The sequence below is a fragment of the Phaenicophaeus curvirostris genome, chromosome 3 (genome assembly GCF_032191515.1).
Source record: "Phaenicophaeus curvirostris isolate KB17595 chromosome 3, BPBGC_Pcur_1.0, whole genome shotgun sequence".
Taxonomy (NCBI): Eukaryota; Metazoa; Chordata; class Aves; order Cuculiformes; family Cuculidae; genus Phaenicophaeus; species Phaenicophaeus curvirostris.
This window is the reverse complement of record NC_091394.1, coordinates 39,309,913-39,325,292: the sequence shown is the minus strand read 5'-3', so window position 1 is coordinate 39,325,292 and position 15,380 is coordinate 39,309,913. Positions and strand designations below refer to the sequence as shown.

Genomic DNA, 15,380 nt, shown 5'->3' with positions numbered 1-15,380 from the left:
CAAGCCTGAGAGGAGGGGGAAGAAGAACCGCTTTGTCTTTCAACTGAAGATAGCATAAGCAATGCAGTCTAAAGAGAATTAGATCTCCTTTTCAAGACTTGCTCATTTTCTTAAAACAGCTTTCAGATGCATGCAAATTCTTGTCCTAAAATGCTGGAAAAAAGCCTGAGCGTAGCTGTGTCCCTGTTTTGGTTGATGAGGGAGAAAGGTGGTAGTGCTATTCCATAAAATACCAGGAGCTGCACTTTCTAAGTCAGAAGCCTGCCTTGTTTACTGATATCACTGCAATGTAGTAAATTTACATCTGTTGCCAAAGAAAAGTGTATCCTGTATGTTTAGCAATGAACTTAACTGATTTTCAATGTCTGTAAACACAGCTTGTAACGCACCAGGGCTCCAGAAGCCTACATAGCTGGGGACCTGGAACTACAGCCAGATCAAAAAGTTCATATACGTATATGTGTGTTTGTATGTGTGTATGAAATCATTTAATTAGGGTTGGTCTCCCATGTCCTGTTGATATTTTCTTCTTTAAAATGGCAATCAAATATACATCAGACCCTAATGATCTGGCTCAAGGTTTAAAGCATCACTAAAAGGGATTAGCCTCCTAAAGCATCCAAGGCTTAACAGGCAGCATGGAACTAAGGGCACTATCTAACCTCTCAAAGTATCAGCACCATGGAGTACTTAAAATAGTCTCAAACGTGTTCATGTTAAACTCAAAGATTTCCAGAGTTGTGTTTAAAAGTTGATTTTAACAGACCCTGATTTTATACTACATTTTTTTACCTTTTTAAATACTAAACTGTGCACAAATTTATAACCCAGGCTTTTGCAAATCTCCTCTGCAAAACAGTCATGTAACACAAGTTAATCACAAGCAGTCTGTAATCCTTTTATCTTCTAAGCACTATACAATGGAAACCACTCTGTTCTATAGGGTCTGCTTTTTCTCTGCATTTTACAGCATCGTGACAAGCAGCTTTTAACACTCTTTTACGGCAGAGATGGGTACAAGAAAAGGAATGCACTCAAATGCAGCAAAAAAACTTTCCACTAACAAAAATCATTTAAGTCACAGATCCTTTGCCAACAGCTGTGCCTTCCACTGTGTGTGGAGACACAACAGTTGTGTCTCCATCAACTTGAGACATTAAAAGCATGGGTGAAAACATTCAGTAAGTTTTAAGAAAAAAGAAAGAAAACCTACCAGATCATGAAGTCTTTAAATTAGGACTTCCAGTTTATTAAAATTTTTGTTCTAATATATAAAATTCTTGCACAATATTGGTAAGCCAGAGACCACAACACTACCCTCCATGGTAAAGCTCAGTCAACTATATAACAGTGAAACTGGCATTGCATTAATTGAGAAACATTACCTAGTAAAATGAACATGAAAATAAAATTCATTGAAGAGTTTTGTAATACAGAGGGGCATAGTTATACCAAAAAAGAAATCTCAAATGCTGAAAAAAAGAACTTTCCTTTTCTAGGAATTTTTGCCAGAAAAATGCTGAACCTCAGAAAAAAAATCCAAACACAAGAAAAGTATTCGGTGTTTTCAGCTATCTAATTTGCACACTTTATTCAAAGATGAGTGCTTTCTAAACAAAAAAAAAATTTTACTAAACAACGAGCTATGTTACAACACAAAACTAATTTTAATTAATGATGTGTAATTGCAGAGATCTTTACAGATCTCCCATAACTGTAAAAATGTAAGTATTGTGCATAAATCTATCCCAGCTGAGGCTTAGATGAAGTCCGAGTGCAGAGTACAGTAGTCACACGGGCTTCTCTAGTTCTTCTTGGAAAAGAACTGTGGTTTACATTTCTAGTTAATAGATTTGTAGCCTCTACTCAAACCTCAGTAACTCCTGTTATCTGGGCAATATGCTTCTCTTGCACAGCAAATATGCTACATATCTTGAATACAAGTATTTTCTCAATCTGTGAGCCGTTCATAACGGCAAAACAACAGATTTTTATCAATGTTATCTGGACCAGTTTAGGGGGACTAACCAAAAAAAGAATATTATCAGCAACTTTTTAAAAAACTCAAGTGCCAAGTGTCCTCCCACCCAATGAAGCCTGTTCACGAGTATTTTAATTCCGAGAATCCCACTCTTCTCCAAATTTCTTTAATACAAGAAGAGTCAAAAATAGCAGTACTCCTAGCTACAGTTCTTAGAGCTGTCCTGCTACCTTAACCACTCTGATATAAACACTGAAAATCATAGCAACATATGAACTCTATAAAATTCGATAAATAGCAAGGCTATGACATTCATCTCAAATGCAGTGGAAGTGATGCTAACAGGATCTATAAAATAAATAGCTTTGAAATAGTTATGTTTCCACTTCCAGAGGTACTTCACAGCTTAAACTTTATTGTATGAACAGCATAAACAAGTGTAAATCACAGTCCACTTGTACACTGGAAACACATTAGTAAAAGCAAAAGGCTATAAGCTGCTTTAAAGAAAGCAGTAACTGCTTTCTAATTCAGTGTGCTGCTTTTGCACTTGCTCAGTTTGCAAAATGCATCATATAAACTACATATGCAAGTGTTAACCAAAAATAACTGCCTTCTGCCAGATGACAAGCAGCAGAAAGTTACTTTTATCTTTGAACAAGCTTATGTATTTCTTAGAGAATAACTACCTCCTGTACTTGACATCAACCCAATTGCATTTGGTGAACAGAAATTCTGTAGTATACAGGAGGTACTTGTTCCTTTTACTCTTCAACTTAGTCCACTTGGTCCTGAGAGCCTTAAACAACCTGCATGATCTAAGATCAAAGGCCTTTTAAAGTACCATTTCCACAAATTCTGCAAGTTTCAGTGTTCCTTCTAGCATAAAAGTGAGATCCCACACACAGCGTTTGTTCATAAATTGGTGAAAACAGAAGCAAGGACGAAACTGGGAGCCCCGCAGTGCTACTTCAGTGCTAAAAGCCCTCACATTTCTGTCACAACTCATAGTTATCAGAAAGAAAAGGGTTCAATACACACTGGAGTGTGCTGTAAAATCAATGTAGCAACATGGTCATAACAGAATATATGTTAATGTATTAACTGCATGTAGTAACAAAGATTATTATAGTGGTCAAACTCATTCCATAACATGAGATAAGCCGTGAACACCTCAACAGCATAACCACACCATGCTTCCCAAATGGCATCCTTCTCGCTGTTTAGATAAGACAGATGCCAGAATCCTATCTATAACACTGGAACCAGCAGGAGAACTCCTTAGGAAAAGCCGAAGTCCTTGAACACACAACTTGTAACAGCACCTCAGAAAGGATTAAGCAAGAGGGAAGATGGCTAGATAGAAGCACACAACTTTTCAGAGCTTATTAGGAAAACTACGTTATCTATCTGAGACATAACAGTCAAAAAGAGTATCAGAGCACATAAAGACCAATTAAGCATGAGACCAAAGAGCAAAGTAACTCTATTTTAAAGGAAGCAAGCTCCTCTAGAGCATGTTCTTGCACTTAATTCTCTTCAAACAGCTTTAAGAGATTTATTATGGTTCATAGAATTTAAGGATAGCAACCTACTTGTTGAATGCTTATTCTAGCTGCTGCTCAGGTTTAAGAAAGCTGCTCTTGAATAAAACAAGTGATAGCAGAAAATGTTAGCTGAAAACCTTCTGCCACTGAAAAAATAAACAAGACTAAGGAGACATACTGAAAGCAACCATCACAGAACCACACTATACCCCAAAAATAAATACAGTGGCATATCCCTGTAAGGATATTAATGATTTTTTTTCTTTTTCTTTATTATTTATACTGTTATAAAAAACCTGCATGTATACATAACTCACATAAGTTGGTCACACTGACAGATGATCAGATCCAGAACAAAGATATCATTCCAAAACATTATCAACAAAAAGGATGTGACTGACTTTTAAATACAGATTGCAGGCTACCCTTAAAGTATTATTTCATTCTAAATTCTAAAGTAAAGTAAAGCAAACTTCACAGAATGCTATAACCAAGTACTTAAGAAGTTTATTTAAGTCAATTTAATGTTATTACATACTATCCTACAGGACTTTAAGACAGTAATATCCTAGCCCTGCCCATTGCAAGGGTAAAAAAGCCAGCCAAGATCACAGGACACAGTAAGTTGTTTTCAAGGCAACGCTGTCCCACAAGGGCAAACTCCGTCAGTGAAGCACCCCAAGCACTTTGCTGCCTTTAGTGAAGGAATGCACTCGCCAAAGGACACTTGCCAGACTGTATCTGAGAAGTGACTGGAAAAAGATAATATCTGCTACTATTAAAAGAAGTAACGTGAAAGTGAAAACATACCCTGTTTCATAAAATATCTTTAACTTCTAACTAACTGAGCTATAGGACTGAAAAAACCAGCACTGACAGAACCAGTTGTGGTAGCAGTCAAAAAGTATCTCCAGGCAAGGTAAAGGTCCTTGAATCCAACCCACCTGAATGCACTTTATTCCATAAAACTGTATTTGAGGTACTGTATCATTACAAGCTTTAAAAACATCACTGTCGCTCTGTTCAACATAACAGCTTGAACTATATGTTTTCTGTGTAAAGACTACAGCAAGGAAACTAATGGTTGTATTTCAGGTTTGTCAGGGTTTTCTGAACTGTAACTTAACGTCAGAAATCCTTCTGCTTAAATCAGTGTACGCAGGTCAATTAAAAAGCATCAAATCAAGGACCAATAAACTAACACTCTATTTGGGATTGTAGCCATTCAACAGATACTCAAGACTGTAAGAACAGGCCAGAATAGAGAGGTATCTTGTACAGCATGCTCTCCCTGCCAGGGAAACCCACCACTTCAGCAAAAGTTCAATATCACTAGGAAAAAAAAATAATTTAAAAAATTAGAGGGATTCACACTCCTGGACTCCAAAAACTGCTGAATTCCAGCAACTACTTCACCTACTACACTAAAGCACAATATATGTATCCATCACCAACCAAAATACAGGCTCTTGACAGAACAAAAGCACTTCTTGTTCTTTCAGGAGAGAAATTCATTGCAATAATGTATTTCTAAATGCCTACACTATATACTCAAGAGTGGTTACATCTTTAGGAGGACAAGTAGGTCACTCACAATAAACACTGAGTTAACCCAAATTAATTACTTCATAAAGTTTACTTTAATGTCAATTTTAATGAAAACAAGATTTATGTAATGTGTAAGTCTCATAAAGTTCAACAAATGGATAGCGTGAAGTCCAGCCTCTGGGGAGGAATAATCCCAGGCACGAGCAATGAGCTGGGGCTGACCTGCTATAAAGCAGTTTAGCAGAAGAGGCCCTGGGGGTCCTGGTGTTCATTGCGCTGACCACAAGCCAGCAATGTGTTCTTGCAGCAACCTACTGGCCAGGATTAGGCATTGCATCATCAGCAAGTGGAGGGAGGTGATCCGCTCAGCCCTGGTAAGGGTCACATCTGGAGCTCTGAGCCCAGTTCTGGGCTCCCCAATACAGTTGAGACAGGGGCAAACTGGAAGAGGTCTAGGGAAGGGCCACAAAGGTAATCAAAGTTTTGGATCATCCACCATACAAGCAGAGTCCAAGAGAGCTGAGACTGTTCAGCCTGGAGAAGAGAAAGGTCTGGGGAATCCAACAATGTGTATAAACACCTGATGAGGAAGCAGATGGGAGAAAGAGCCTGTCAGTGGTGCCCAGTGACAGGACAAAAGGCAACAGACAAATTTAAAACTAAGACAACCCCTTTTGACTATAAGGATGGACTAACACTAGAACAGGTTGCCCAGAGCATTTGTGGTATCGGTTGAAGATACTCAGACCCTGCCTGCACACGGCGCTCACATTGTGCTTTGAGCAGGGTTGAACAAGACAGTCTCCAGAGGACCCTGACAATCTCAGCCATTCTGTGGCTCTGTGTATGTAGTTCTATCTGTACTGTACTGTTAAACGGTAGGGATATACAAAGGGGCATAATTCATTCATTTCAGCTTATAACATGGAATAACTGATTGTTTATCAACTCCACAAGCAATACCACACATCCACACAAGCACCAGGGCCCTCATCTCCCTTTCTTCCCTGTACCCTATGCTCTTGCTTCCGTCTTCCAAGAAGCACATGTTCTTATTTCATAACAGCTGCAAACTGGAGCCATTTGAGCAACAGACCATCTCCTGTTGCTCCTATCCTAAGGTAGGATCCTGCCAACACCAGCTGCTAGCACATCTTTCAGCCCAAGCATTTTCAGCCATGGGGTTACATGTGCTTAGAATTCTGGGAAGTTAGGGCTGGGGATAACGCGTGTTCTGAGATATTTAGCAAAGCATTACAACAGGAGAACAGAATTGCTGCAATATAACTGAGCCCCCCTATACCTATACCTATACTGTATCCCTGTGGCATTCTTTACCTCACTTTTTAATATTAGTTTCTTCCTTCTTTTGCATCTTTCTAATTCTTCAAGGCATTATTTTTCTTTGTCAAGCTATTTGCTTTACACAGTCATCTTAGTCTTCGTAAACATAAATCGCTTGATGGAAGTTAACTGCTTTAGTTAATTCTCTTTATTTCCTACTTTTCCTTGAATTACCCTCCACTTTTTATAATAATAACTAATTATTATTTTTTAAATTCCACCTACTTAATTAACCTGGGAATTCTTTATTACTATCACCTATCTTATAATAAGATTAAACCACTGAGAATAAAATCTGCGCAGGAAAGCTCTCAATTCTCATCCATACTAATGGGTTTTTAGCAATGCTTTTCTCTGTATCATCACCTCGACTCAGCAGCTCCAACATTACCAGTATTGAGGAGCAGCAGACTACTTCCAAGAGCTGTACAAAAAGGCACAAAGATTTTATTGTCATTTGGCTTGTATCAGCTATATATACATCTGCACATCCAATGCAAAGGCCTGGAGATTGGAGTGGTTTGGTTCCGTTTTTAAAAGAACATCAGATCAAAAATTGTTGAACCTTCAATATTTGTTAGGTTCCTTTGGCACACAGTATTATTGAGAGATCAGCTTGTCAGTCATTCTTCAACCACAAGAATGAACACAAAACTGCTTGTTCGAATCAGTGCATTTTGAAGTCACATACACAAGGAAAGTTATGTAGTAGAAACTGTTGCAGAGGGCAGAGAATAAACAAAACTGAAATACTTCAACCATGTGACATTCATAATCCTATGTAACACTTTCAGCCTGCAATTATTTTTTTTAAATTAAAAGAATGTTACTGTGCTGAGTATTAATTTTTCAACCCAAAGGAAGCCTGCTTTGAAAATCCACACACTTAACATTTGTTACTCAACCAAGAAAAACAAAGATCTCCATAGCAACCAACAAGTTGTTATGACAGGATAAAATGGCAGCTACTGTTCTATCACCTAAACTTAGAATCATAGAATCACCAGGCTGGAAAAGACCTCCAGGATCATCGAGTCCAACCTTCCTATCAAACACTAAACCATGCCCCTCAGCACCTTGTGCACTTGTGCCTTAAGCACCTCCAGGGAAGGTGACTAAACCACCTCCCTGGGCAGCCTGTTCCAGTGCCCAATGACCCCTTCTGGGAAAAATTTCTTTCTCATATCCAGTCTGAACCTCCTCTGGCACAGCTTGAGGCCATTCCCTCTTGTCCCGTCCCCTGTCACTTGGGAGAACAGGCCAGCACCCTCCTCTCTACAACCTCCTTTCAGGTAGTTATAGAGAGCAAGGTCTCCCCTCAGCCTCCTCTTCTCCAAGCTGAACAACCCTAACTCTCTCAGCCGCTCCTCGTAAGACTTGTTCTCCAGCACCCTCACCAGCTTCGTTGCTCTTCTCTGGACACACTCCAGAGCCTCAACATCCTTCTTATGGTGAGGGGCCCAGAACTGAACACAGGATTTGAGGAGCGGTCTCACCAGTGCCAAGTACAGAGGGAGGATAACCTCCCTGGACCTGCGGGTCACGCCGCTTCTGATACAAGCCAAGATGCCATTGGCCTTCTTGGCCACCTGGGCACACTGCTGGCTCATATTCAGTCGGCTGTCAACCAACACCCCCAGGTCCCTCTCCTCCAGGCAGCTTTCTAGACAGACTTCTCCTAGTCTGTAGCACTGCATAGGGTTGTTGTGCCCCAAGTGCAGGACCCGGCATTTGGCCTTGTTCAACCTCATGCCACTGGACTCTGCCCAGTGGTCCAGCCGGTTCAGATCCCTTTGCAGAGCCTCCCTACCCTCCAGCAGATCGACACTTCCTCACAGCTTAGTGTCATCTACAAACTTGCTAAGGGTGCACTCAATGCCTTCATCCAAGTCATTGATAAAGACATTGAACAGGGCTGGACCCAGCACTGAGCCCTGGGGAACAGCACTTGTGATCGGCCTTCAGCTGGATTTAATGCCATTTCCCACCACTCTCTGGGCCCGGCCATCCAACCAGTTTTCCACCCAGGAGAGCGTGCGCCTGTCCAGGCCAGAGGCTGACAGTTTCTCAAGCAGAATGCTGTGAGAAACTGTGTCAAAGGTTTTACTGAAGTCCAGGAAGACTACTACAACCACAGCCTTTCCCTCACTCAGTAAGCGAGTCACTTTGTCATAGAAGGCGATCAGGTTTGTTTGGCAAGACCTGCCTTTTGTGAACCTGTGTAGACTGGGCCTGATCACTCTGTTCTCTTGCATGTGCTTCATGATGACACTCAAGATCACCTGTTCCATGACTTTCCCTGGCACTGAAGTCCGACTGACAGGCCTGTAGTTCCCTGGATCCTCCCTCTGACCCTTCTTGTAAATGCAAACTTCATCCATTGCATTTGTTGCTGTAACAAATTAAGATGTATTTGGGAGAAATTGTGCTCTTCAGGAATAAAATCTCTTCTCACTATTAAAAAACCCAAAGACAGTTACCGAGATGGAAGTGTGTCATGGTTTAACCCCAGCCAGCACCTAACCACATAGATGCTCGCTCACTCTCGCTGGCTGGGATAGGGGTGAGAATCAGAAGAGTGTAAGTGAGAAAACCGATGGGTTGAGATAAAGACAATATAACAGGTAAAGCAAAATGTTGCATGCACAAGCAAAGCAAAACAAGCAATTCATTTGCTGCTTCCCATCTGAAGGCAGCTGTTGAGCCATGTCCAGGAAAGCAGGACTCCAATACATGCAACAGTTACTTGGAAAAAACAATACCATCCCTTCAAACATCTCTTCCTTTCTTCTTCCCATAACTTACATGCTACAGAATACCCCTGTGGTCAGTGGGATCAGCTATCCTGGCTGTGTCCCCTCCCAACTTTTGCACACCCACCCTGCTTGGTGGGGCAGTGTGAGAAGCAGAAAAGGCCTTGATGTTGTGCAACACAGCCCCATACTAGCTGCTATGAGGAAAACTAACTCTTTCCCAGCCAAAACCAGTACAAACTAAAAGATTAAAGATCCTCCAATGCCCAGGAAAGGGCACCCACATATGGTTCTCTCCCCTATACTTAATGAATGTCATAAAAATTGTCAGAAACAATACAAAAGTTGTCCTTCTCCATGATTAGGAATTGCCAGGATCTGAGAGCAGAAAACAAATAATGCAAGCTAAAAGAAAGGAGCAACTCTCAAAGAGAAGACATGCAGAACAGAACATCTGTGTGTCAGAACAGAAAGAATATAGGGAGAAGCAGGGAAAAAGAAGAGTAAATCTAGGATATAAATAACATCAGGCTCACTAATACAGTGGTAACAGAAACATGAAGTTCAAAGAAATTTTTTTGGTCATTTGCTTTTAGTTAGACTCTCTTTCTTAATCAACTCTATTCTACTGGTCAAAGGACACACACACCATACCACATCAATTCTGCAATAGGATTATTAAAATAGAAAGATGGCCACAACTGAACTGGAAAAGATCTTGTCATCAGTTCTGTTGGCCAACACATGTTAATTGGAAGTATTCTGGGAATATGTTGGGTTTTTTTGGCAACAATAAAAAAAGGCCAAAGAGTCAGTCTTTTCACCAAGTGCAACACCAGCAGTCAAGAAATGAAGCCCTCTGAGAGGCGGAGGAAGCTTCTAGTGGTCCACCTACAGCAGTCAAACAGTTTTCACTCCAGGTTACAGCTCCAGGACACTGTTAGGAAGTCCAGCACTGCAAGCAGTTTCTATTCAGCTCCCATACCTCTCTGCCTTCTCCTGAGCATGCCAACTGCTTACTAAAAACTACGTTTTTCTAACCAAATTGGAGCTCAACACAGTCCATCCCAGTGGACCACCCTAAAGAAATGACTGCTTAAATAGACACACTTGTTTACTAAAGGTAAAATCTACAAGAAACATACCATAATAATTACTTATACTGGGCAATGACAGCTGTAAGTGTACAGGTTTTCCAATTATTCTCATCACAACTATACTTCTGCAGAAGTCAGAGGCCAAAGTCATACTCTTCATATCATATTCTTCAATATCATGGAATGTCACAGAGAAGTAAAACCAGACTTCTCCACAAAATTTCTGCTATGGGCTAATCAGTTCACCTTTTAAGAAGGTGTATAGTGAAATACCTTTAAGTGTGTAGCTTAAAAACCAGCACTTTTCATTTATAATTAAGTATATTTTCAAGGAAACAACTTACTTGATTGAGTTTCTGAAGTGGTCCTCAGCGGGATTTTTTACTGTACAACTATTCAGCAACCATAGATCTGCTTCATCAGAGTTGTCTAGAAGACACAAAGATACAAATATACAAATCAACATTAGAAGTTATTCAACTTATCAACTCCTACTTTACATCACATATTTAAAGACCATACTTAGCCCTTAAGTTGACTAGTTACAAAATGACTTTATAGTCAACTTTTAAAACAATTAAATTCTTGGAAGGGTTTTTTTGTTCCTTCATTGCTTGTTGTTTTGTTGGTTTTTTAAAAAAGAAAAACAACCCAAACCCCCACACATGAGCAATGGCATTGAACTTTTTTATTTTTTATTTTTGTAGAAGAAGAATGAACAGTTATCATTTATCAGTTGAGATAGCCTGCATGTTATAGAAAACAGAGTTAAGAAAAGTGGTTACTACTCCCAAAAAAAGCATACCCCCAACAGAAAGATCTGACCTATACAAAAGCAGAAAGTTCACCAAAATGCACAAAGTGCATTTTTTAAATCAGGTGGTCAACAAAAGCAGGTTTCACTAACAAAACCAAATCCCTGCTTCAGCTCTATTGTGAAATAGTACTATGAAAGAAATCAGATTTTATAAAGCATAAATCTCTACTGAAAAGTCAACGTAGTTGATTTGGAAAGAAACACGCATATTTCTAGATTATATCTTAATTACAGTATAATTATAGTTCAGCAATTTTCAGACAAAAGGTATTCATGCAACAAATACCTGCCTCCACTGAGATAAGCACATAGTTTTCTTCCGAAACCAAACTTTTCCGTGTCTTCAAAACATATTGATAGCTAAATGCATTAACAGAACTGAACCCCAGAATTATTTCCATAAGTACATACGTGAACTCCAGTACTGTACAACGTTACCTATAGTACAGAATTAGTAGTGTAGCTATATTTCTTGTCAAGTTACAGTTGCTTTATTCAAATAAAGGTATGAAGATAATCCATCTCAAATATTCCAGTGTCCTAGCATTCATCAGAATAGCTTACATTAGTTTGGAAAATAAAATATATGCTACTCTTCCTACTATTCAGTACACCCTGATTATTAAAGTACTGACTGAAGTATCTTTAAAAAACATAAGCTGATAAAAAAATTAAAGAGTTAAAACACTATTTTAGTATGCTTTATTTACATTAACATCCAGCTAAAGCACAAGAATGCTTGCAAAGACTTAAGCATGTTTATATATGCACTCATCATGAACGTATCCACATTTGCGTGAATATTCTTTTCTACTACACACATATTTACTACTTTAAACACTAAAAGTGAAAAATCTTTCCTGTCTCCATTGCTATCTTCTCCAAAGAAACTCTGCTTTACAATTAACTATCAGTCAGTTAACTTAAGGAGTAGGTAAAATGAAAATAACACATAAGCTAGCAACTGAAGGAGTTCTTACATTAAGCAAGAGAAAACATTCAGAAGGATTCTTGTCTTTGTTGACAGAGATTACAACACTAACTTGGGTCAAACACTGGCCACTTCTACAAGGAGGAAAGGCTACCAAGCAGTCATCAAAAATAACACTCAGACCTTTAGCTATTTTAAACAAAGTGAATGTACCAAGATCAGGTTGGGAGAGAGAAAAAAGTTTAATTTTAGCCTATAGAGAAGTCAAAACAAAAATGGAACGAGCCAAAAACTCTCTCCTTCAACCCAGGCTGAATAAAAACAATATTTTCAGACCAATGGACATAGTATCACTGTATAGGAATGATGTACAGAAAAGTAAGGAAAAGTACAGTTTCAAATACAGTACAAGGGTAATTCTTGGCCCAATCAAATACACCAAATATGAGAAACAACAGATGTTTAAAACAGTTTTCCAATAACACTGCCAAAACTTAGTATTTCTTATTTTTTCCAGCAACATAAAATGTTTATAAATTCAGCTCTGCACTCATAATACACCCAGTCAAGAATCACAGGGATAACGACAGTCTGACATTGCGAATGTCCTGCCAGGAGGCTGTGAATACATTTAATAGACAAGAGAAGAGTTCCAGTAGCAGTCATACATCATTGTAAAGCACAACAGTTTTCCAGCTACAGATGTCTCTATTCAGAGGAGAGATACCTTAATGCACAGAACACCAGTTCCAGGTTTGGTTTCAGTTCCTCCCTGTACCAAGGTCTTCAAGTACGAAGGGAGCAACAGCCTTGCTGTGACAATACTTGTCCCTAAAGCTATTATAGAACAAAACACCCTCCCTTCAAAACAGCACTGGAAAAACTAACACATTCAAGTTTAGAAAGACCTTACACACTAACCCAACAGAAACCATTTCATACAGCAATCTGGATTCCAGGCAATTAATATATCAGCTCTCTGCTTGAGAGTCTAAGGGATAACATTTGCACATACCTTACACAGAGAAAAAAAATCTCCCAAGTATGTTCAAATCTTTTTCTTCAGAGGTTTCACCCTCTGCAGAACAGAGGGAGTAGAACAGTTTTCTGTTGAACTGAATCTTCTAAGTAGTTTCAAGAAGTTTCATTAATCTATGTATCAAAAATTGTTTAAGAAAGATGGAAGGGTAGCAGACACTCATCCTCTCATTACAGCAGTAGTATTATTATATTTAGTTGTTCTATTCTTGTGTTTATTCTTTACTAATTTTTTCTTATTAACTCTCATTCTCTCTTATTTTATTTCCGTAGTTTTGATTTTGTATATATATATATGCTGATATTAAAAAAATTACGTCTGTGTTCTATGTATTTACTAATGAGAGTCCATACCACAACTCTTTCAAATTATTGCTGAATATTCTTAGTCCTCTACTACATTGTTCATATGTAAAAGAATTAGATGCACTGGTGCAGATTCACTATCATGCACTGTATTTTCTCAAGTAAATTTCAGTTTAAAAAACATTTATTTACATACAGGGCATTTTTTTAATCAGGACGCGGGAAAATACACGAGTTTACAACATTGAGGGGCCAACTTGTCCATGGTCACACTTTGCTTACAGAACATTTGCTGCACTTACACTAAATGCAAGGACTTGATGGATGTGTTGAAACAAACATGGACCAAAATATCCAGATTCAAGTTGGCATGTATAAACAACATCTTGAGGCTTCAAAATTGCTAAATATCAAGCAACACCAAGGGTAAGGGTTCTTTACTAAGGGCTGGGGAGTTGGAGGGATTTGCTTTATATATATATAAAAATACATATATACACACAAAAATATGTGTACGTGTAAATACCTATGCATATATATATATGTATACTAATCAGTGTTCTGATATGAGTAGTCACTTGTGTCCAGCGAGTGCTCAAAGAAGCTCTGACAAATAAGCTCAGGCTTCTAAATACATACCTACATAGGCAGAGGCGGACATACCTAGGGTTTCTCTGTTTATACTCCAGGGAAACAGAAGTGTTTAGATCTGGAGGGTAAACACCATACAAATGTAAGTGCTGTGCATGCAGTAAGGCAGTCCATGCACCCTTCCTTGGAAGTTCTCCACATGCCACCCTTTCCATTTCCAGCTTCCACCTTTCAAGGTCACAGTGAAGCTGGGATTCATTCATTCAGCAGGCTGATGCCCACCACCCTCAGAAAACTCCATTAGACCATAAGGTTTTGGAGAAACCTGCAAAATTTCAGTGAAGAACAGAGGCTTGTGTTCGGGAAATCTCATAGACCCAACTGAAGAAGACAATCTAACCTTTACGGAAAGTTTTCTAGCAAGTCATACATACACTGTGAAAGGCAAAACTGAAGTAAGAACCACATGCACAATGAAAATAAATTACGGTTTATGAGATATAGGTTTCCTTTTCCACATCCTGCAACAAACTTCTCTAAGGGGATCTTACTTCTTCAACTTGTTTTTTTCCATATATTCAGCTTAATGATAGTTTTGAAATTATGTTATTTTGCTGGTGATTTTGTGATGAGATGCTTAAACATCCTATATGTTAAAACATTTTTATAAAAAAGTTATGTCAGTTATGTCAAATCAACATTGTATTAAATGCTCAAATATAAAACTCAAAACCATGGCCTTCTTGCGTTGTGACATCTTTTCCATAAAAGAAAGGCTACACTGAAATAAACCACAAAGTCTATCATTGCTGTCTTGAAAACAACATAGAATACAAAGAAACCTAAAGGTCATGGAAAATTCTGAACACTTGACTTAATTGGGAAGCTCTGGAAAACACAAATTGGCTGCATTATGCAATACTAAGAGGATAAAATGGCAAGAGTCTGAAACATCAGTTTACCTACAGAGGAAAACAACATTTACAATTCTTTTCTAACTAGCACTTCAGGGTTTGTTATCTTAGAAATCATAAATCAGCATAACTTTTTGCAAAGGCTGTAGTAATACTATCAGTTGAAAATTAAACAATTGACTTGATATTGCCTTGGTGGTTTAAGTTGAGTCTATTTTCTTCCGCCTCTTTTTTTTTGTTGTCAAAACTTTGTTTTCTTCCAGTCTCCAACAAACCACATCTCCTTGAAAAATCAAAACACACGCAGCGCATTGAAGCAGAAGATAGTGAAGCCCTAAAAGAAAAGCCTTTCTTTACTTCCTTCAGCACATCATTCTTCTCTGCACTGAAACCACTACCCCATTTGCTCATCACTGCTTGCTCAAAAAATGCAACTCAAAATTTTTATAACATCCTTTTAAATCCTGTACATCAATCTGTGTAACTTCAATCTGAAAGGAGATCTTTCTGTAC

The 15,380-nt window shown here is 38.6% G+C and overlaps 1 protein-coding gene across 3 annotated transcripts in view; it reads right to left on the bottom strand.

Annotated features, from left to right (window-relative positions):
* Nucleotides 1-15,380, bottom strand: part of CDKAL1 (CDK5 regulatory subunit associated protein 1 like 1) — a 409,759-nt gene that overhangs the window by 325,173 nt on the left and 69,206 nt on the right. For all 3 annotated transcript variants that reach the window (XM_069853739.1, XM_069853740.1, XM_069853741.1), the window contains one exon: nucleotides 10,615-10,699. In XM_069853739.1, the coding sequence (XP_069709840.1) occupies nucleotides 10,615-10,699 (85 nt within the window). The remainder of the gene's footprint in view (nucleotides 1-10,614; nucleotides 10,700-15,380) is intronic.